General features: G+C 44.0%; 1 protein-coding gene across 2 annotated transcripts in view; it reads left to right on the forward strand.

Moving 5' to 3' along the window:
- The window catches only part of VPS54 (VPS54 subunit of GARP complex), a 2,536,401-nt gene that overhangs the window by 1,895,713 nt on the left and 616,849 nt on the right, over positions 1–23,839 (forward strand). For both annotated transcript variants that reach the window (XM_069608186.1, XM_069608187.1), the window contains one exon: positions 9,275–9,380. In XM_069608186.1, the coding sequence (XP_069464287.1) occupies positions 9,275–9,380 (106 nt within the window). The remainder of the gene's footprint in view (positions 1–9,274; positions 9,381–23,839) is intronic.

A 23,839-nucleotide genomic window follows, 5' to 3' on the forward strand; every position in this document is an offset into this window, starting at 1 on the left:
GCTACACATTAACGTGGTTGGCGAATGAGTCCCATCAGACTCTGTGCGTCTTCTAAAAAGTAGAGGTAAGACATAAAGGTCACTTCGCTATTTTGTGCGTTAATAGATCCATGTGCGCTATTACATTTACGCCAATCGGTTTGGAAATATTCTGTCTGGTCCGTGAGCGTGATTGCATTTTCGTGCCTGTTTGTTGAAGTTTGGCATTTACTTTCCCCAGCCACCTGGGCGTTCATTACCGCTGGGCTATGACAAGGGTGTTTTTTAGTGTGTTAAATTACCTTACAAATAGTCATGTAGTTTCAATCCGTGTGGCAGAACGGAGTCTAAGCATTCAATTGGTAGCGTTATGTACAACGGTAAGGAAAAGTAAATAGTCATGCTGTTTCCCCGTGTGGCAGCGTATTTAGCGTTATGTGCAACAGTGAAGATAGGGAGTGGGGGGGGGGTTGAGTGCCGGTAGCAGTGCGGACCCTTAGCTAATTGGTGTGCCGCTGGGCTCACCTGAAAATTTCAAGATTCCTGCATCACGCGTCGGGTTTCTAAGATGGAAGTCGCCATGCAATCTCCTTTGTGTATAGGATGTTGCTATGGTAATAGTGTGTAGTCCTACCTCTATTTCTGTCTTAAAAAAACTGTCGGCCATGTTTAGGGACAAAAGGCTTTATTGTTTCCAGTAAGTACGTGCGTGTATCTAGAGTACTTCGGTCCTGGAAAGATGCATTCCCATGGTAAATTATGGAATCTGTTGTCTCATTCCATGACCTAATTACAGATATGCAAGATCGCTCCCAGAGGAGTGTTAGCTCCTCCAGGTGTATTCTGGGAGAAGTAGTCCCTGTGGAGCACAAGATTCAGGGTAAACCTACAAATGCCATGCAAACTATTTAATACCATTTGCGTCTAGCGTACCTCTGTATTAGTGGTGGTGGTGCTGGCCCTCGCGGGAGGCACTTGTATTCCTAAGTCAAACTTGATCACAAAAGTAGGTTGGGTATATCATATCATAGAAAACAGTATTTTTTTTTTTTTTTTTTTAATGTAAGCTAATCGGCTGTGGCCAGCACCATGTGGCTGTTTAGTTCGGGAGTGGATGGCTTTCTTGTTAAAGCCCCTTACAAAAAGAAGAAAAGGAGTGACACAAGTCTAACACTTTCAAAACTGACCCTAAATAACAAAGATTAGGAATACCAAATAATGTGTCTTTCTGGAATTCTATACAATAATTGCTAGACTCATTACTAGTCACTGATTTAGGGGCTGATTAATGGAATTATTTGCGCCGAAAAACAGAGATTTGTGCTCCATTCTTCCCGCAAATTCCTGTTTAACAAATGGGGATTTGCGGCCAGAATGGCGCACAAATCCCCGTTTTTCGGCGCAAACATTCCATGAATCAGCCCCACAGTCTGTTCTTAAACGCCTCAACTCAGCCTTTCATCCTTCTGAGGTCGATAAATGAGTACCAACACAGGTTGGGTGATATTGGGTGTATATTTTTTCTATATAAAGCGCTAAAGCGTAAGTGCTATATAATAACACATCATTAGCATTTGGTCATGGACGTCTACTTGCATTCACAGTAATTTGGTAATATGGGCCTATATACACTGATCTTATCGATACATATGGCGATCCATTTGTGTATGAAATGTACATCACATTATAGTGATATCGTAACCATATTTTTTGTAGTGTACAATGCTATGTGATAGCACTTCCTGTTTTGTGAACGGGTGAAAGGTCGCGTTCCATCGCATCCTGCGATATCACTTCTGGGTGGTGTCAAATGACATCACTTCCTGTGATGTCACCAGGGGGGTCAAGGGTCATGTGATGTCACTTCCGCTACCCCAGGCATTTTGGTGAAATGACATCCCTGCGTACTTGCCAGTGGCAGATTTAAGGCAGCGGGCCCTGGGTAGGCATAGTCTAGGGTGGAAGGAGTTAATAGCGATCACAAGTGGGACATTAATGAACTTTTGGGACAAATGTCCCATGTATTGTAACCTGTGAACACCACTAATCAATCTCCTGTTGTAAATGGTGTGCCTGCTGAGCCTCTTAAAAGGAGAAAATCACAGAGGGGGCAGGCCCTGTGCAGCTTGGGCTGTTTGGCTTTGAGGTGAGAAGGGCAAAAGAAGGGCAGGGCAGAGCAGGGGGCACCGTGGGCAGTTGTTCCTTCTCGGAGTATTAAATCCACCTTGTGTACTTGAAATGAATGTGTGATCTAGGGATTCTATCTGCAGAGCACATCTGCCAAAGGGAAGCACACAAATCCACACAAGACCATCCTGGTTTGAGATTAAATCCAGGGGTATTGCTGGGCTAGCCTCTGCTCCAATGGTCAGATGTCCCTCGGCCTTCAACAACATGCTGAAACTAGATAACACTCTGCCACTAGCAGTACAGCTCTTTCTCTCGACACTCTTTTCCCTTTTTCTAGTCTCAACTCAGTGTAAAAACCTTCATCTCATCACATTATGTCAAACCCCTTTCATGTATTTCCTGTACCTCTATAGATATCCAATCCCCCTTAAGCATGCATCTCTTGAGGTCAGACCCAGCTAAGACTTAACACATAGCCTGCTCATGGAAAAATGCCCTTGTTTGAATTAACACAGCCAATGAGTTTATCTTCCATGTACAAAATTATACTAGCCTCTCACAATTTCCTTCATTGACAATGCGTCCTCTCCTTATTGCGGAAGGAAGCATGTTACTTTTCAACACAACTAAGCATCACTGCAAGTATTTTTAGTCAGTGTTGGGCTGGCTTACTATTGTATTTGTTTTGATAAGCACATTCAGCACCAAACGGGTATCTGCCAATTCACATTTATTGAAGTTAATTAGCACCTAATAAGCCTTTGCTCGTGCAAAATCCATTCTCACCTACTCTCTTGCTTTGAATGCTCACACTGCTAACTGTATGCATCTGAATGACACACACTGCACCCTTGTTTCATTATCTTTAGTTAACCCCTGGCCACTGCATTCAGAAATACGCACACCACCCTTGAAAGACCAATTCCTTTCTCCTCCCCCTTTTTACCTATGTTATGTGATGCAAATGTAAAACAGTGCTTCTTCACTGCAACCCTCTCCAGGAGATGAGCCATGACTCCAGTTTGAACTGGGTTGGCTGCTTAAACTCTCTAGCCAACTAAAACTATGCTGCCCTCCAGCTCGGAAGGAAGTAATCCAGTTCCTGGTTTCAGAATGTTCTAATTTAATCAACAGCATATCTGTGCACACTAGCTTAATTCTACTAAAATCTTGGCCTCTCTGACTATAATAAATGCACACACAGCTACCCGTGTCCATTACGCCTACAATACTTTGTGCTAAAAGACCTGAAGAGGGAGTTTATTTTTATATCATTAGCATTGCCTGGCTGTTTCGGTTCCATTGTCACATCTGTCCCTTTATAGGAGGTAGTCTCTGTCCTACTCAAAATGTACCTCTTTTGAAGTTAACAAAGCGGAAGAAAAGAAACTATAGCAGTGCGGATCCACAATCGGAATCCCACTAGTCCTGCCTTAGGCCAGACATCCTTGGACTGTTTTCCAGCTGTTTTACTTCCATTTACTGTAGTTTCCCACAAGCGTCTACTGTTTTGATTTTTTTTAAAGTGCCACAGCATAGAATGTTGTTGGGACTCCAACACCCCACCAAATCTAGTTGGTTGGGTCGTCTGCGGTCACCCCACTGTTGTCCTGCTGCAGGGGCTTTTTTTGCTGGTGTGACACCCACATTTGTCTAAGCTGCTAGGGTCTGTTGTGCGCATGTTCCTCTGTCCGCCACCTAGAGGCTTCTCCATTGTCAATTCTACTTCCACTCATGTGAAGGACGTTTGTTCTTTTGAGCCTTCTGGGTCATTGTTGGCTGAGGGTGCAATTCCCTCGGAGACTAGATCCTTTGTTTTGTCGTTTAAAAAGAAGCTTTTATTTACCTGTATTCTGCTCTTGTGGAACAGTATATTTGGGAACCAGTTTAATTACTCACTTCTGGGTCGTGTGTTGGAGGGTTATTCACGATACTCACTCTAGGGGTCCTCATTGTGGGCTAATGATTGCCTCCTGCTTTTCTGCTCCTGGTGCTGCTGGGTGTTGAACCCTCCATAGATCCCTTCATTTGGGTCTCCAATAGTGTCAACTGAGCTGTATGTATTATGACAAAATCAGAGAGAGCCACCATGGATGGACTAGGCAATCAGGTGACGAGAACGGTGGGCAACACTTCTGAACTCCATCCATGGGCGTCCCAGTTAAAGGTCGGACAGTGAAGGGTGAAGAAAAGCCATTGACCAGCCTTGTTGCTTCTCCACCTATAAGCCTTTGCTTTTGCCTTCCTCCCTACTGCACCTGTGAGTACCGCTAGCTTGCCAATTACTGTGCTGTCTCTCCACTCAGCGGACGGACTGACCTATTATGCATTCACTGCTGTTGCTCTTCCTACTTACCTCTCCCTATGCTTTCTCCGATCACTTTACAACATCCTCCTTTCCTATCCCTATTATAAAACTCAGACCTCGAAACCTCCACTACTACATCTGTCTTCCACCTACTTCCAACAAAGCGGACAAGCTAACCATACCTCCCTTAACACCTACCTCCCTTAACACCTATCCATTTCTTCCTCTTAAGCGCAACTTCTCTAACTCCTCCTTACTGCATCAACTGTCCGTTGCACTCTGGAATGCTCAGTCTGTATGCAACAAAATATTGTTAATCATCATCTATTTCCACTCAAGCTCTCCTCCCCTCGACCACCCTACTGTCACTGAACCCTGGATTTCTCCATCTGACTCTGCCACTCTGGTGGTCCTACCCGCTGCCAAACTATGCCACTCTGGTGGTCCTACCCGCTGCCAAACTATCCTTCCTTTGCTCTCCTAGACTAACTGCCAGAGGTGGAGGCATCGGACTCCTACTTTCTTCCCGCCTAACAAATCTCAAAATGCCACATGCTCTGTTACCTCTTTTGAATTCACCATCTGTACTATTGCTCCCCCTCACTCGGTTCACATCATCTCCATCCTGGTCCCACTGAACCATTCTTTGATGATCAGGGACAACTTATTGATTCTCTTTCCATTGAACATCACCTCATTCACTTAGGTGACTTTAACCTTCACTCTCCAACCACTTCTCAGAAATCTGAACTTCAGTCTTTTCTTACTGACCACGCTCTCCACTCTATCCATAACCTACCTACACACACAGTGTGTAACTCTTAGTATCTCTTATTCATATGCACCTCTCTCTCAGCCACTAATACTACTGTCACACCATCCCTATCTGATCACTTAATTGTTTCTACCACCATCTCCTTTCCACCCTTTGACCTTTCCTCACCACTTGTCTCACCTAAAAGAAAATGTAAACCTTCTGCCATTCCTCCCTTTCATTCTGACCTACAGTTCTCACAGTTCTCCCTTTCCTGCATTGTCCACCAACACTGCCTTCTCCAGCTTCCAATCCCTATTATGACTTTCTCCTCTCACTTCCCACTGCTAACGTTCACCCCTAAGTCTCGGCATCCTCAACCATGGGTCACCCCATTCATACGCGATTTCCTTACAGTCATGCTGTCAGGTCCTGTCATGCTTGATCAGCAGAAGCTGCTGAACCCCACAGACCCACCATGGTGTCTCGCCTACAACTAACTGGCTTAACCTGACACGCCAGGAGGAAAGGGGAGTGGATAAAATAACAAACACAGCCTTCCTGTCTTCTGTGATAAGTGAAGCTCTGCATAGGGTGATAAAGAACATTGGTAAATTAAACACAGTAAATAACTTAACCCAAGTCTCAATCTGCTAAAATCCCTTTATTACCTGTGATTCCTCTGCCTATGGCTTAGAAGAAGGGTTACATTGGCTTGTTTGAATTGAAGGTTTCTGATTTTCTTCTTCTATATTTTTAACAACCTGCAACATTAATCCTGCTGTTTGTTTTCCTCAAAGAATAATTAATTATAGTCTTCCAAGAAATTAGTCTTCCAAATTCAGGGTAAGAAAAAATAAATAACTTAAAATAGCCTAACTAAATTACTGTTCCTAAAACTATCTTCCTAAAACAATATCATAACCGTCCTTTCTTTGTTAACTGGCTTTCCTTGAATTGATGTTCCAATGTGCCATTTTACCAGACTGTAGAGGTGTCTATTCTTCTGAAGTCTGTTGGATTACTACAGACGTGTATGCTATCCTTTGAAACAAATGCTTCACTAGATTTGTTCACTATAATTCTGCTTTTACGCAATGTGCTGGAAAGGAAACACTATCGCTTTAAAACTGTTTTCTACTCCGATGCGATGAGCAGACACTTATCACCATGTCAAGCCCTTCAGATAGAAGAGTGACCATCTAAGCTGCGCAATTCCGAGACACAACTCACTCAAACCTCAACACTTGTCCCCAGAGTTATGCTCATTACAATTCGGCACACTCTGCAGGATTAGTGTCCCAAGCTGAGAAACAACAATTTGTGATTTTGGTGAGATGGTATGCCACCGCCAAAAGTCTCTTCAAAGAATAGATTCAAATAGACATGAGACAAATACTCATTTACGGGACGTCTTCTGAAACGATCACCTCCTTCAATGGCAGTTTGTATAGGCCTCAGAAATGCTATACTGCCTTTTCCTGAAGTAAGTTTTCTTACATGAAAGGTGCGCACTTGTTGGAGTACAAATTCGTTCAAAAGAAACGCTGCACCCGACTGTGCTTTCTGAAATGTCCCACGAAGTTCCTGCAACCTGTTCCTTCACTTTCCTGCCTAGTTTTCACCGAATTATTCACTGCCTTTAGGCTTCCAAACGAGAGCTTAAAAAAACAGGACCGTTGTTCATGACATTAACTATGAAAGGCAGTTTACAATGTTGACTGTCTTTCCGCACTTGTGTTCAAACCAATCGTCATTCAGTTGTATTTCAGCAATGATGGATTGGTAAGAATTCAAATTCCTTTAAGGGTGTAGTTAAGGAACCTTCAAAATAATGAAACTTCCTAACTTACAGAATCCCAAAGTAATGTAATCGAAATTAAACCCACCTAAGAGAGAGACTGTCTCCAGCTCTGTACATTAACCCTGCATTCTAATGTGACCCGACACATGCGCCGGCTGCTGTGCAAATGGAGGCGTACCCACTTGCAACTCTTAACCTCTCTGCCCTGAACTCTCTTAAGTCCTCTCTTGATGGAGCGAAAAGGCAATTCTACCTCACCCTCATTGACTCACTCCAACTATACTCGCCGGCTACAGGGCACCCTAAACTCACTCTATCCTTTCTCCTAATTCTCCTTGACCTGTCTGCTGACTTTCACACTGTCGATCACTCTGATCTCCTTAATATTCTTTCTTCTTGGGATTCGCGATGAAGCCCTTGACTGGAATGAATCCTATCTGGCACTTTGCCACTTCTGTGTCTCCTGGAGCAACAACACCTCTTGGCTCGCTTCTCTAACTGTTGGTGTTACACAGCGCTCGGTCTTGTCCTCTTTACACCTTACACCTCCTCTCTTGGGGCACTAATCCCCTTCTTTGTATTCTTGTACCAACTCTTTGCAGACGACACCCAAATCTTCTCTTTTCCTGAACTCTCCCCTGATCCCTCTAGCAACATTTCCAATGGTCTGTTAAACTCTCTGTCAAATGCTCTCTCATCTCTTCCTCTGCCTATCCAGTTCCCACCTGACACTCTCCCCTACTCTTCATCTAGAAACCTCTGTGTCATCTATGACCCTTCTCATACCATTTCTACTTTTATTTCCAAAACTGCAACAGCACCTCCCCCAGCCTGCTAAATATTAGGAAAATCAAGGACCTCCTTCCTTTCAACATGCCGAGTATCTCTTGACCATTCTTGTCTTCTCTACACTGGACTACTGCGCCAGCATCCTCTTTGGTTGCCCCAACCATGCTTTCTGTCCTCTCAATAAGATGATTAAATTCGCTAATAGGACTCTCTTTGAGCTCCCTCACTTCACACCTACTTCCTCTTACCCTCACCAGCTTGGATGGCTGATGATGCAAAACAGGGCCAGATTAAAATGTCTTCTCCTGGTTCATAAATCTATACACGGTAAGGCACCACCATATCTATTCTTCTCTATCCAACTCTACAAGCCTTCTCGTAATCTCTGCTGTCTCCTCAACTACCCTTGTGGCTCCCCGCCCTGCCTGTGCTGCTTCTCGCTTCCGCTCTTTTTCTCTTCTTGCTCCACCTGCATAGAATTCTCTTTCCCCAGTTATCCGAGAAACAGCCTACATGGATTTGTTCAAAACCAAACTAAAAGCATACCTCCTCGCCTCAGTTACCCTCTTAACCTACCTCTCATCTGCCTTCTAGCTAACATTTTTCCTTTACCTCTAACCTGGCTTTTCCCCCTCACTTTGTCTGCCTCAACTCTAGCACTTCATCCATCATGCCCACATCTCAAGCACAACTTGCGTTACCGCCTACCTGCATTTAAAAATGTCTAATGTTGGTTGTCCTTAATCTATGTATGTCCACTTATGTATTGTCCCCGGTGACTGTTCCATTTACTCCCCTCCACAACTGGTCAGAATGTCCTGCACTGACCCCATTGTAAGAAGCTCACTTCTTACCGTCAAATCGGATTTCCTATCTATTATACTTTTTTTTGTGATCAAAAGAGCATTGTTCCTCCCTGTATATAAACAAATAAGTAGATGTGTTAATTAGAATGTAGTAGGAAACTTGTGAAAGTTCTATGTAATTAATATTGTGTGTAATATTGTCTAGAGGTCTTTTCCTTAACCCACCCCTGGACTTCTATATGTAGTGTCTGCCACTAGGTATGTGGCTTACATTTTAGGGTAAAGAGTGAGTTAGGCCTTAACTGACCATTTATTATTTTGCTTAGACTATGCTCTGCTATCTGTTCTGTGCAATGTGAGGTCTTATTTTTCCCATCATAAATATTTTGTGTGTGACAATGTGTACATTTCTTTCAATATACCAGTGTGGTGGATCTTTTTGTGGTTTCGATTTGAATTAATTGTACCTGCTTGCCAGCTTTCTTCCCTCCTGAAGTTAAGCCTGACTGCTATAGTGCTTTACATTGGAGAATCTGGTGTTTCCTTTGGGTGATGCGCTGTTCCAACATTAGGTTAGATGATTACACAGGCCTCAGTACAGGGTAGTGCAAACATCTCCCTAAGAGGTGGCAATACTATATTGTTGTTGAGTTTGCCCTTTACATAGTCATGATCGATTTTGTTTTATAAATCATGTTTTGCAGGACAGTGTTGCTGCTGATAAGAATAATTCTTGAATACTGCCAGTGTGTGGATGACATCCCCTCCATCACCACTGACATGCTTACACGCTTGTCTGATTTACTGAAGGTAAGTTTAGAGAAATGTCCATGTAGAGTGCGCTGAAAAACATATGGTACTATTTCTGTTTTGGATGTCAGCTATGCTTATAGTAACTATGGATTATACTTCCTATATATGTTATAATCAATTTTTAGATTGAATGGTTGCTACCACTGACCTGTTGACGCAGGGATTTGCAGAGGATATCCTTATGTGGCTTGCTGGGATTCGGGCTAGGTCACTGGATGAACAGCCAGATGTTAACTTGTTTCCTGAAGAACTAATGGTACTGTATCCCTCTGATGAGCTTTGGTAGGGAATTCCATGCTTGTGGGTCTGCACCGAAAAGGATTATCCGTCCAAAGAATGTACTTCTTGAAAGAGGGAACCACTAATCTTTCCACATTTGTAGAGCTGAGATTATGCTGGCGGATATTGAGTGAATCCTTCTGATAAATCGGGGGCCTACGTTCTAAAAATCTACGAGATGTGTGTGCGATCAACCGGTAGTTGCCCTAGAGGAAACTCGGGTGACTGACGGCTAGAATTTTCAAGTATGATTTGGTAGCAGTGAACCTTTATCATGTGTTGCTGTTTCTACTGCTCCACTATCTCCCGGAGATACACATGATATACATACATTTCATGTTTCATAAAGCATTCAATTACGAAATTCACAATGCAATGACAAGGTTGGGTGTGAAATCAAACTGATGAACCAATCTGATACAACAGTTGAAGAAACAGGTACACAATCTAAAGTTACTACTGCACCACAATACAGTATACCATGAACACTATGTCATGTTTATAGAGTATCAACCATCTTGAAATGCAACAGCTCTGGTTTGAATATAAGGGATCACACATGAACCTTGAAGGAATGAGCGGAACCCTATATACTCTTATATTTTATTTTGATTAATGAAAGACTGCTTTATATTTTTTTAGTAATTGATTTCCTTGTAATGTAGATGCTTACCTGTACTCCCATGTGTGGCAGGGGTCCGGGGCATGTCCCTGTCAGGAGGGAACAGGGGCCCCTCCCATCCTAAGTTACACAACCTATGTGACTAATCACAGGATTCAGTCAATTCTCCCCAGTGGGGAGCCTTTCCTTGTGAGACTAGGGTACACGGACTCCAGTTCTGATGAGGAACTCCCTGTGCAAATATCTCAGCAACTCACGTTAGCGAAACCTTCTGGGAGCAAACAGGGCGAATCACTATATATTTGCTACTGTGCTACTTCACCTGAGAAATACCTGGCTGGTACTCTGTCCAAGAAAACCAATAAAATAATAATTGCTACTATGACAAAGAAACACAATGGTACAATAATGAATGCTAGTCCAACACACAGGACAGACTATAAGGTTACACAGGGGAAGCACCAGCGCAGTGTCATAAGTATTAGAGGTAGAGATGCCAATGAGAGAGAAACCCTGGAAGGTCAAAGCTGCCATGACAGCAATGAGAGAGGGGAAGCAGAAGAGGTGCGGTTTCTTGCGTAGGGCGGAAACCTGGATGCAACGTTGCCAGTGTTACACCGGAAAGCCAAGATGCTCTGGAGAGCAGAGCGAACAAGTACAGGTCTCTGGAAAGAGAGATGTAGACCTGACGAGAGAAGAGAAGATATGGGGAGGCATTTTCCCAACTACGAAGGAGCACATGAAGCGACGCCACAAAGGATGGAAGAGAGCGAGAAAGCGACAACAGGCAGATCAACCAAAGGAGGATAAACCTTCTGAGAAAATAGAGGAAGCAGGTCTTCTTTCCAAACTTGCTTTCGCACAGCGAAACAACCCTATATTGACTGAAGCTTTCTCCAAAGTAATTTCAGAGGAGGAAGGTGGGGGTCAGCTTGGTCCTTTTTTTCTTAAGAAAAGGCTTTGTGTATCGGGGTGATTTCAGTCCAGAAGGGAAACAAAGATCACAACTAGTAGTTTCCCAAGGCCACCGGAGAGTGGTCTTGGAACTAGCTTGTTCCCACTTAATGGCAGGGCATCAAGGAGTGGATGAAGCTCTGACCCAGGTAAGGTAATACATAGGTAATATTGGCTAGGGGTATACATTGATGTTGAAAATGTTGTTGACCTGTCCCCTATGCCAAAAGACAGCAACCACTCCAGTCCCACCGATCCCCTTACAACCTCTCCCTATTATTGAAGTGGCCTTTTCTCGCATCACAATGGATATAATGGGACCCCTTGAACCTTCAAAGTTGGGGAATACATTTATCCTCGTCATTCTCGTCTATGCCACTAGATATCCTGAGGCCTTTCCGCTGAGAAATGGATTCCCTAAAGAGATCTTGACAGATCAAGGTAAAACCTTCATGTCCTGTATTATGAGGGAGATCCAAAAATTAAAAACCTTGAGGACCTTAGTCTATCACCTTCAGGCTGACAGTCTTGTTGAACGCTTTAATCAAATCCTTAAAAGGATTCTAAAGAAACTTGTGGAAGCGGATGGCAAGGACTGCAATGCTATGATCCCATGGGGCTTTTTCGCCATAAGGAAGACCCCTCATGCCTCTCTGGGATATTCTCCCCTTGAGTTGCTTTATGGCAGATAACCCAGGAATGTTATGTATCAGCTCTGAGAAACGTGGGCGGAGAGTGACGAAGCCGTATTACCTGTGTCTCAAACTGTGCAAAACCTAAAGAAACACATGGCCACGGTTGGGGAGATTGTGAAACACATTTAAAGCAAGCCCAGGAAAACCAGAAGACTAGCTATGATAGGAAGGCTGTGTCACGCTCCTTTTCAGTGATTCAGATGGTCTTAGTGTTATTACCGACCACAGACAAATAAGATGCTGTTAAAATGATTTGTACCATATACGATCTTGGAGAAAAAGGTCCCCTGTAATTACCTGGTTTTCCAACCCAACTGGAGACAGAAAACACAAGTGTATCACAGTACTGTCTTGAAGGAGTGGATGGTAGACCCCAGTTAGTTTCATTATGACTAGGACCACCTTACGGATGTCGGGCAAGGAAACGGCTTAATACCATCAGAACTAACTGTTAGGGAGAATTCTCAACTATGGCTAATTTCCCTCACCTAGTGAGTCCCCCAGCAACTTTACTGGACTTCTGGAGTTTATTTATTTCACTTGGTAAGAGTGTGAGCTTTTCCCCCACTCTTACCTGTGTTTTGCTATGTGTTTCTACTTGTTTCTTTGTGATTGTGGGCCCTGGAGTACACCACTTCAGTAGCCCCCTTCTTTGTGTGTGTGTCACTCAGCACCTTCTGTGCAGTGGCACAGGGTTGTCGTTCAGACTCCTCCGACTCAATTTCTGAGGCGACTACCGTCTCCCAGAAAAGGGTAAAGTTACCATTAACTTTACTTAGTCAATCTACCACAGATCCAGTACACCCCATATTCCATGGAGTACTGGAAATGGTTAATTCGTATCCCTTTTTATCTGTACCTCCTAGAGCATCGTTTCGCTCTTTTAACATTTAGACTTGGCTGGTGGCAGTGGTATCTACCCTAACTTTTCTACCGCGATTATATTAGATAAACGTGGTATTGTTCTTGGCTATTATATTAGCCTCAAACATAAACCCGCTTGACCAAATTGTCTTTCTTTTGGCTTCGGTTGGGTTTATTCACCATTTCTTTTTGTTAAAGTCCTTCTTGTGTTTTACTTTGCGCGGCAAACTAGGTTCGCCTTCTTTGTTCACCGTCTTTTGGCGGGCTTCTGCTCAGAAGCCCTCCACCAGGCGCCTGGGTGTCTAGGTGGGCTGAATGTGAGGGAGGGGTGTAGTTACCCCCTGCACAGGGTATCCTAGGAAACCCAAGTCGCACTTTGCCATGATTGGCTGAGGTGGTTGTCCAGGCTGGACAACCCCCCTGTGGTTGACAGCCAGGCTGTGTGAATGGGGTTTTTGCGCATAAAAGGCAGGTCTCTTGGGCTAGAAGTCAGAGAGTCGTCACTGGAACTACAAGGAACCGAAGAGAAGCGGAGAGAACAACGGCTGCTGCAACTACCCCGTCCCGGTGAAGCCCTGCTGCAGTCCTGAGCTATCTTCCCTTCAACGACTAAGAGAAGATCCAGTCCGGAGTCGTCTTCCCTTGAGCTTGGTGGGGATAACCAGCTCATCTTCCACAGCCAGAGGATCCTCTTCCTTGGTCGAAATCGCTGCACGCTGCTGTAGTGGTCTGGAGAGCCATCTGAAGAGCCTCTCCTGTTTTTAAGGAGCATACCTTTTATTCCTCGTCGCTGCTGCCGGCCTCATCCCTGTGTGGTGCAGACCCCCTTCAGATGTCCTCCTTCACAACGAAGCTCCAGGAACTGTGGGTCTGCGGGAAACCAACAGGAACAACTGCCAGGGCACCAGCTGCACCATTGGAATAAGGTACTGTGTTCTACTTGAGGAAACTAGGTGAACCCCTTTTCTTGATCTCCAAGGCTTGCCCTTGTCTTCCCTCCTCATAACTTTTGCTTCCGAACATTGACAATATCGAAGTACTTTTGGCTACGTTGAATCGTGAATTGTCTGACTGTGTGATCTTCGGCAACAGGCCCCCGGTGTCACTTGACCCTGGCTCCAGCCCTTTGACTTTTGAACTCCTGTCTGAGTGTTTCTCGATTCTGTCTGCCTAACCAAAATATTGCCTGTGATTTTTGCCTCCAACTCCCTCTGGGTATCTCAGGTGCTAAGTGTGTTTTTGCCCCGGTAGCATTTCATGTCACGGAAACGCGTTTATTTAGTAGACCGAACTGTCAAAAAGTGATCGCAATCGTATTCGCGGTAACGTGTTTTGTTCTTAACACCGGTTCATTCAAACACAGGGTACTTACCTTGAGACTTACTGTACAAAGTGAATTGGTTAGTTGTAGTATATTTAACGTGTGTTTTTTGTTTAAGTTTAATAGAAGTGTTGTGTTTATAACGAATGGTTTTAAAATAAATGTACTTATATTTTTCTACCTGAAACCTTTAGTCAGTGTTTGCTTGAGTCACAGTAATTGTGGTCCCTTTGTGTAATCTCGGCTACTGCTCATATACTATTGAGATAAGCCTGGCTGCTCCGCCACTGCTACCACTCTGACATAGCGGTACAGGCTTGTACCAAACGTAAAACTTGTATTGCCACCTGTAGTCTTAATTGTGTGTAGTGGTCCTTAAGGGCACTGCACAGGATTCTGCCTAGCACTAACTCCCACGCAACACGAAGACATCAAAGACCTGTTAGATTAGTTCACTGATGTCTCAAAGCATCAGCCGGGAAGGGCCAAAAACGTCTTCCGTACGATGACAACACCCCAAGGCAAGGTAATAAACCTCGACCATACTGAATTCCTGAGGCTAGGAAAGAAATAATTGAACAGGAGGTGGACAATATAATTAAGGCTGACGTTATCAAGCCTTCCGAGAGCCCATGGTCTTTGACAATAGTCTTTGTTGCAAAACTCGTTCAATTGTAGAGGTTTCCCATTGATTTCCGGAATCTGAATTGGATCTCGCAATTTGACAACCATTCAATGCCGCGAATAGATGATTTTTGGGCAGTGCTAAGCTCATCTCCATGATTGTTCTTAATAAAGGCTATTGGCAAGTCCCTCTCAATCCCTCTGATAGAGAGAGAACTGCTTTCTCGACCCCTCAGGTTTTTTTATCAATTCAAAGTCTTACCCTTTGTGTTACATGGGGACCCGGCAACTATCCATAGTCTAATGGACCGATTTTTGTGACCCTTCTGCAGGGCATACCTTGACGATATTGGGATTTATAGAAAGACCTGGGCAGATCACGTTTTACATCTATACAAAATATTCGACATTAAGAAAGGCAGGACTGACTACAAACACAAAGAAATGTCATCTAGCCCAATCGGTAGTCAAATGCCTGTGATTCATTGTGGGTAATGGGTTGGTGCAGCCTCACGTTGAAAAGGTCAAGGCTGCAAAACCTACTCCTACACCTCGAACCACAAGGGAGCTCCGTGCCTTTTTAGGGCTTATGGGATATTACCATAGATTTATCCCTACTTATTCTAACATTGCTGCCTGACAGACAAACTTAAAAATGCACAGCCCCAAACGTTGGTATGGAACAGTCGGGATCAAGATAGCTTCAATGGCTTGAAGAACATCTTATGTAGTGAGCCAGTGCTAAAGGTTTCAAACTTCATTCAAGAATGTATATTACAGACCAATGTGTCTAAGATCAATCTTGGAGCTATCTTATCACAAGAGGGTGATGGCATAGAACATCCAGTCCTACACATAAGCAGAAAGCTTTTTCCACGAGAGCAGAACTATGCCACCGTACAATTGGAGGCGTTGGCCATTAAGTGGGCGATAACTCATCTCAAATATTATCTTTATCTCACTGGGCGAAAATTCAGACTGGTCACTGACCACTCCTCACTCACATGGGTAAATCTGAGAAAAGACTCCAATGCTCGAATCATGACATGGTTTCTTGATATTCAACCCTTCTGCTTTTCAGTACAACACAAAAAGGAGCAGGAGAAAGGGAATCTAGATTTTCTCAGCCGATTCTTGATCCCCGAAAAAGGGGAATCTAAGGGAACTGGTATGTGACGAATTGCGGGATTCTGTTAGTTCTCCCCACGGGGAGCCTTTCCTTGTTAGGCTGGGATGGTAAACCTGCTATGCGATACCCTCCCTAGGGGTCAAAGCAAGTGGGACCTCACCGCGAGAGACTCGGCCCGAGGGGACAAGGAATCCTGTTCCGATAGGGATTTCCCTGTCCAAATATCTCACTAACTCACGTTAGTGAAACTTGCCAGGGGCAAACAGGATGAATCACTGTATATTTGCTATTGTGATACTTTACCAGAGAAGTACCTGTCTGGTACTGTGATGAAGAAAACCAATTGAGCAATAATTGGTACTGGGACGTAGAAACACAATAGTACAATAATTAATGCTAGTCCAACACAAAGAATGGACTATAAAGTTATGCAGGGGAAGCCCCAGCACAGCGTTACAAGCATTGGAGGCAGAGACGCCAATAAGAGAGACATTCGGGAAGAGGAAGAGCGGGAGACCTGGGGAGGGTAGCGAGTGCAAGGAATACTCTAGTCACTCTTCTGGATACTTTCAGTCTCACTGGGACGAGTATGAGAGCCATTACTGGGTCCATCCTATCCATCCCAGTAAGACACAAACTAACCAGAAGGGCGCGAGAAATTCTCTGTCCACCATATTTATCCCAGTGAGACGCAAAGTAACTAGAAGAGTAAAAACCATCCCTGTGTTCATCTTACTCGTCCCAGTGAAAAACCAAGTGATTGGAGGACTGCTAATTCTGTGAAGAATACAATTATTCAGAATATTCAATATACAAGTTGGATGTCAGATAAAGAAAGATGTTTAAGTTTGTGAGAGAACCCGAGGGAGAGAACCTTAAGGAAAAGGAACGTTGTTTAAGAGGACTTTGAAGGTTCAAGAAAAGAGAGGCCAAGAGAATTAGAAACCCCGAAGAGAACTGAATGAACTAATGCAAATGATATCCAAGAACCATCTCACAATTTTATATTGATGGAAGCTTGTTGAGAAAACAGCACCAGGAGAAGGGAGTCATTCTCCTGGATTTTAGTTATTTTTATATTAGTGATAGGACCAGAGTAGCTAAGATTTGGATGGAGGACAGACTATTACATTTGACCTTCACAACTGACGGACACTCACCCAAGTTAGTTGTGTTCGTTAGGGAAACACGTAGTTTAAGGAAAGTGAGGCATTTTTCATATTTAAATAAAATCCAGTACAGAATGGAAACATCTAGTCTGTCTCCTTCTTATGAACCTCCACACCTACCACGGTTGTATGCCAGGACCGGTTGACGTGGAAAATCAACCACAGACTTTCCAGCTAGAATGAGGAACATCTTTAAAATCAGTCAGCAAAGCCAGCATGCACAGGACAACAGCAACCCAAATCCAGACACAGAGCTTTTTTATACAGAAGAGCCCACATGCATTTCAATGGAAAGGGAGGTTCAGACATGGCATGAGATAATCAAGCAAAAATATTTTTGGTGAATGTTCACAGTCTTAGGCAGAGGCTACATTCTTACTTTTGGGAAGGCATGTTAGGCAGAAACCTGTGCAGTTCCCTCTGGGACCACTGCAAAAGATTTAGGACTACAGGTGTTTGGCAGTAAACCCATTTGGTAGCAGTCTGTACCACACAGATTCATTTGGTAGCTGTGGCTGAGCAGTCAAGACTTCCCTCAAGAAGAGTTAGGCAGTATACAGAGTATTCACAATAGGTCAAAAGAACACAATAGAACAAGTAAACACTGACCAGGGCTTGGTGTAAAAAAGATATAATTATTTATTTAAAACCACATCTAGAAAAACACACAGGCACTAATCGTAAGCAATCCAAAAACACGGTCACTAAAAGATGTACACTCCCTTCAAAGAATATTAGACAAGTCTTAAGTAAAGCCCCACTTATTTTCAGACAGCGGTGAGTGCTTAACGTAGATGGCACTCTAATAATTCATTTTTAAAAGGGAGAGAAAAGCAGAGAATAAATTGAAACAGATCCCAACACTTTTTCACGAACACAACAAGAGAGGAAGGCAAAGTAACACCGTGAGTTTAGAGTCAGTAGGCCGGATCCGCTTTAAGAGGATCAAAACGAAATGTGTCCAAGGTCACACGGTTGCAGTGCACAAAAGTCTTGTAACGGTTCAAAAAGGATTTGGACCAAAGAAAGGGACCAGTTAGAGTGTCAAGGCGGCCAACCCAGTCCAGAAGGTTAAGGGGTTATTATTACCTTGTAGAAATCTTTAGAAAGGGAGGCTTGGCGGACACAGTACCGTAAAGTGGTGAGAATACTCCAGCGGGGGCAGTTGTTCCTGGCAGCGGATGCAAGTCTGTGCTTCGTCCGGGGGAAGAGAGGATCTCGTCGGGGAGGAAGACAGGAGTCCGCTGCACCTCCAGGGAAGAAACCAGCCGCAGAGTTTCTCAGGTAAAAGGAGCGGTCTGTTGATTCGCGGTCCAGTGGTAAGTGGCTATCCGGTTGCCGGGGTGCTGGGCACGGGCAATTCGACCACAAGCCGGTCTGGGGTGCGGAGAGAAGAAGGTAAACTGGTTGTGCCCACCAGTCAGGGGAAGAAGCCTCTCCAGCCGGGAGATCTTCTCTGTCGTTGGGAAGTGGTGAGTCGGTTCCGCAGGGCTCCACCGGTGGTGTCGTCGTGGTAGGTCGGCTCAGCTTCTCCCTCGTCGAATTCTCAGGTCCTGTGGCGACTTCTGAAGTTCCAGTCCCCAAAGCCCTGCTTTTATGCAGCACACCCCCATTCACTCAGCCTAGCTGTCAATCAAACATGCTAAGTGGTGAGCCGGCCGGCTCACCACTTGGGCCAATCTCACAAGAGTGCGACAAGAGTTACCAAGGTAACTCAGTCCAGGGTGCCAAAACCCCCTCCAACACCCCCTGTGGTACCCAGACAGAGTGGCACCACTTTTGGAGGCTTCTGTGGAGAAGCCCGCCAAAAAGTGGAACAAAGGGCTCGACTTGGGTTGGAGTCACAGAAGAGAACACAAACGCCATTTTAGAATCGAGTCCTGGCAAAAAATACCAACCGGCGAATTAATATTAATTAAATAAACCGGCGGTATGTTCGAGGCTATGAGAATTAAATAATTAAAGTTGGTAGCCTCGAACAATGGGAAAATCCCATAGGGATATATTCGCGGTCGAATATAAAAAGTAGTATCCACTGCCACCAGCCAAAACTCGATCAGGGGGGACGGAGATGTGCCCCCTCGACTAACAGACCCCGGGGCAATCGAATTGCCCCGAATAGTACGTCCACAATATGATGGTTTGTACCGGTTTCTGTTAATAATTTGGGACTAGTAAAGCCAATGGTGACTTTACATGCCCTGGGAGACAGTAGTCAGTCCCAGGGTATGGAGTCTATGGTGGGGTGTCACTATGACACCCCTGTGTCACTGCACGGAGGGTGCTGTGTAACACACATAGTAAAAACACATGAGACCCTATGGAGTAAAGGACCCCATAGCTCATAAAACACATTAACAGTTAAAGGAACACCATACATCATGTCCAAGAGTGGGAGAAAAAGAGTCTCACTCTTGGCAGGAGCAAAAAACAAACTCCAGAAATCCAGCAAAGCTGCTGGGGGACTCACTAGGTTAGGAAATTCAGCCTAAAGAGAGAATTCTCCCTAACAAGGCACAATCTAGGTGTCGGCAGAAAACACTTTGATACATTGCTATTTCTGCTGTGCAAGCTTCTACGATTCGCCCAAGGATAGGGGCACACTGGCTTGCTTACTAAATAAGTACTTCTGTCGGATAGCGAGCCCTGGTAGGCAGGGAAGCCTTCAGGATTAATACGGAACATGTTAGTGTGTGAGGCACTGCAAGGGATGAGAGTTCTCTGTGGGTGACTAGTCCGGTCCTATTCTGTCAGTCTGGAGATTGTCAGAAGCGGCTGGTATCCGTTACTTTCAGTGCTCCAGTTTGGCTTGACGATCCTGTGCGTCGATGTACTGAGGTTCTTTCGTCTAATTGAAAGCAGAGGTAAAGCGCTATGAGCTGCCGTCAACAAGCTGAATAGCACTCCGGGGGGGGGGTCTTCCATTCCCAATCTCCTGTCTTTGGAGGCGCCAGTGGCGGATGCAGGACGAGCAATGAGCTATCTTTGAGTGCAAACCTGCTCTCTGTGACCTGCACCCACTCCAGTGTGTTATGGTCTGATCAAAGCCTGACCTGACCTGGCCGAACTTGTTAAAATCTGGCTAAATGTGCTGTTGTGTTGAAGAGTAGCGTCCTCAGTGTCTTTGACAGTGCTTTTGTCCCATAGGCTCAGAGGCCTATTGTCAGGTTGGCGTTTGCTAATTGTACGCTAATTGGTGGCTGTCTCTGTGCAAAAGTGTTGGATAAGTGTACCACACTGTAACTTTACTTCCCGCTTCCATGCGGAAGTAGCTCCGGAAGTGGATTGCTGTGGTCCGCCGGGGTGTGAGGGGGGGTGAAGGAGCTTCTTTGGTGTGCAGAATTTTTGCTTACTGGGGAAAGAGACACCATATACACTTTCGTCTGCCAACTTTTGTGTTGAGCATGCTTTTATTTTCCCCGCTATAAATGATGAACCACTACCTAAGAAGTAAAATGAAGGCTACGTGAAAGGTGATTTCTTTTCCCTCAGACTGCTCAAATTTTGCTTGCTGTTGTAAAAAGTTCAAACAACAAAAGGTCTCTTTTGTCGCTACTGATTGAGACCACTAGAATGGAGATTGTTGACTGTTGCTTTGCTACGATCCCTGCCCCAATCTATGACGGACAAATCGCTTTTTGCAAATAATTGTGGAAACTGAAGACCCTTCAGTTCTTTTGGGCCTAGATGTTCTTGGGAGTGTGGATGAGGTCATGGCTCCTAAGGAGCAGCAGATTTCCTTATCTGAAGCCTGCAACATTCCAAATGCCAACTTTTCTTGATCGCCCTCCCTTTTTATAGCTGACTCACTGAAAGCGGATCAATCAGGAGGCTCTTCCCCCTTGGGTTTGTCATATAAGTCCTTTCAGGATTTGACTCTAGGTACATCTGGGCATGACATTTCAAGTACCTTGGGATCAGCCCTGCATGCTTTACATTTGACTTTGTCCCAATTTATAAAACATATGAGAAATTTTCAGAAGTTTGAGAATTGAGTGACTTTGACTATGTCCTCGAAACTAGCCTTTTTGGGGGGCTTTATTTACGATAGTGTTAAAGCAAAAGAGCAATGCCTTGATCCCCTAAGGCACAGGGGCCCCAAGACCTTTTGTGTCACAAACCTGCTCACCAGGAAAGATTCTGAGTAGCGAAGAAATTAAAAAAAACTGTCCGTTTTGGCAGACTCTGTTTTAAATGTATCGCTATTGGCTGATGAAGATGAAATATCTATTGCTGAGGTGGTTGGGGTGGATGGTCTTCAGGGTTGTGACAAAAGCCCAAATATCACTGTGGTACTATACCTCAATACTAAGAAACCTAAACATTTTTAAATTCCACCTAAACAAAATAAGAGGGTTGCGTACGTTCCTAAGGAACTTATCAACATGTTCAAGGGAATCTTGTCTCTGAACCGTGGCAACTGGTTGCATTTTGCTAGCTCTCCCCACGTTGGCTGAGGATGTGGAATCCGTTAAGCAGGTTTCTCTTTCCCCCGAAAAAAGACAAATGTAAAAAGAAACACTTCAATAAAGGGCTGGATTTCGTACAACACATCTATAATACCGTTCCCGATTCCAATAAGCAAACCTGTGGAAGATTTCCATTTAAGCTATTTCTCAGTGTATTCAGATAAAGAAACTATAACAGGTAGCCAAACACGTTTAATTAACCAAACTGAAGTTATTCCAGGGCTCTCGATAATACAGGTTTAGAAATTCCTTGGAAAAACGTGCAGTTGTGCCTGTTGTACTGCTGCCTGTTCTGTCTGGGAGTGTTGGGCAAGACTGAAATTTGGGGGCTCCACAAAAGCAGTTGGCCTTGAAGCCTTTGGCCCCAATTCTTCTCCCTAGGTACAGGCTTTTGTCTCCATTTAAAGCTACACCTCTGTTAAGTACTATGCTTTCAGGAGAGTTTGTGAAGATTTCTGTAACTGAGGTTTTTGGGGACGCTCGAAGGCGATTTCGCTTTTGCCGCAGGTTGTGATGAAGGACGGACCAATACATTTAGCGGCATGTGTGCTACACACCTTAAGAGTGTGTTAAATCCTCCGAAAAATTACGGTATTACCTTTTGTTACACTTGAGGAAAGGAGGAGGAGACTTGGTTTAGTAATGGAAAACCGTCTCCGACTTGCATAAAGCCCCTCAAAATAAGCTTAATTTTTAATAATTCTGAGGGAAAGGAAAAGATATGTAAACTCTTGACCCAGGACCACGGAAAATGAAGTGATTCAATTTCTAATAGGCCCATTCAAAAAATCGAAGAGATGTTTTTGGATGATCACATGTTATGTATTGAACAGATATGCGTGGGCTTTAAAAGTGCTCTGTTGAATCACTCACATATACTAGAGATGTTTGTGAAGATTCCAACTCTGTCTGATAAATTCTGTGGACATAGCCCAGGTGAAATTTGTGAATAAAAGGTTTGATCTAGTAAAACTCTAATTTCCCTCTTGACTGATTGAAAACTTGGTCTTGCTGGAAACAGACATTTTTATCCTTGGGATGTAATGCAACAGGTTGATCTAAATGAGAGGTCAAGTCAAATGCCTCTGGATGATACATGCCAGGTAATCTCTAAATTGGAGCTGGAAAATCACCCAGATATGACAATTAACATAATGTCTGCTAAGCCCTCTTTTAGGCGGATTGTAGAATACGAAAGTAAATTTGCATGTCCAGCCTATGATTGGAGTTCAATCATAGATTCCTTTAATAGGGATCATGCCAAGATGATTCGTCTTCGTGAGGTCATTCGCTCCAAATAGTATCTTGGAACTGCAGAGGCTCTTCCTTTCTGACCTCTCATTTTGATTCTATTAGAAATGTTGCTTTGATTTGTTTGCACAAAACTTGGATTGTGGACCTATTTGTTGTGTAAAGGCAGAACAGGAGCCTCAAGGTCATCCATTTGGGGGTTTAATTTGTGCCTTAAATGATGCGGCTATACAGATAAGTCTCGATCCAGTAGAGGTGACATCCAAATTAGTCAAGCTAACTTGGTTTGATGTGGGATTAAGGAAGGAATGCTGTGGCTGTATTTTTAATGTTTCTTTTAACCCTAAATCATCCATTTTTATGTCATTTTTAGAAGTCTTATCGGACTTGCTAGCAAGTGAATGGTGTGAGAATGTTAGTAGTACTATTGTTCTTGGAGATTATGATAGTTAATGTCTTGACCCATGTTTTTACCAGAACACTTTGTGGGGTGGTACATCTGTACTTGTTGTTATTAAGAGAAGAAATGCGTATTTGCGGCCTATCTGTGGTAAAAGGTAAATATAATAGGTGATATGCCCCCCAAATTTACTTGGGTGAATACGCTGTTCTACTCTTGATTTTTTTAAATGTATTCTTTTATTACATTTTTGTTAAACATAAAACACCAAACCACAAAACCAACCAACCTACTTCAGTGTTCGATTGAGAGTCTGGGACTTCCCCAGCCCTGGACAGTAGAAATACTACATACAGACCCCAAATATCCGTGGTTTAGAAGCAGGGTGTGCCATTGTCCTGTAGTCCCTCTCCAGTTCATGACAGTACACAATATCTGCTTTCCACTGGCCAAGCTCAAGGTGGCGGCTTCTGCCCCATAGCATGGCCACTCTCCTTTTAGCCAATAGCAGTAACAACCCCAATAGCCTCCGGACAGACCTGGGCAGCACCAGGGTATACCCCAGCAATGGCACCATAGGGTTCAGGGTCTCCTCCTCTCCTGCAATATCCCCAATAATTTCAAACACTTGTATCAAGAAGGTGTATACCAGGGGACAGGTCCAGGCCAAATGTAGAAA

The sequence above is a fragment of the Ambystoma mexicanum genome, chromosome 4q, assembly GCF_040938575.1.
Source record: "Ambystoma mexicanum isolate Mex_15411 chromosome 4q, UKY_AmexF1_1, whole genome shotgun sequence".
NCBI lineage: Eukaryota > Metazoa > Chordata > Amphibia > Caudata > Ambystomatidae > Ambystoma > Ambystoma mexicanum.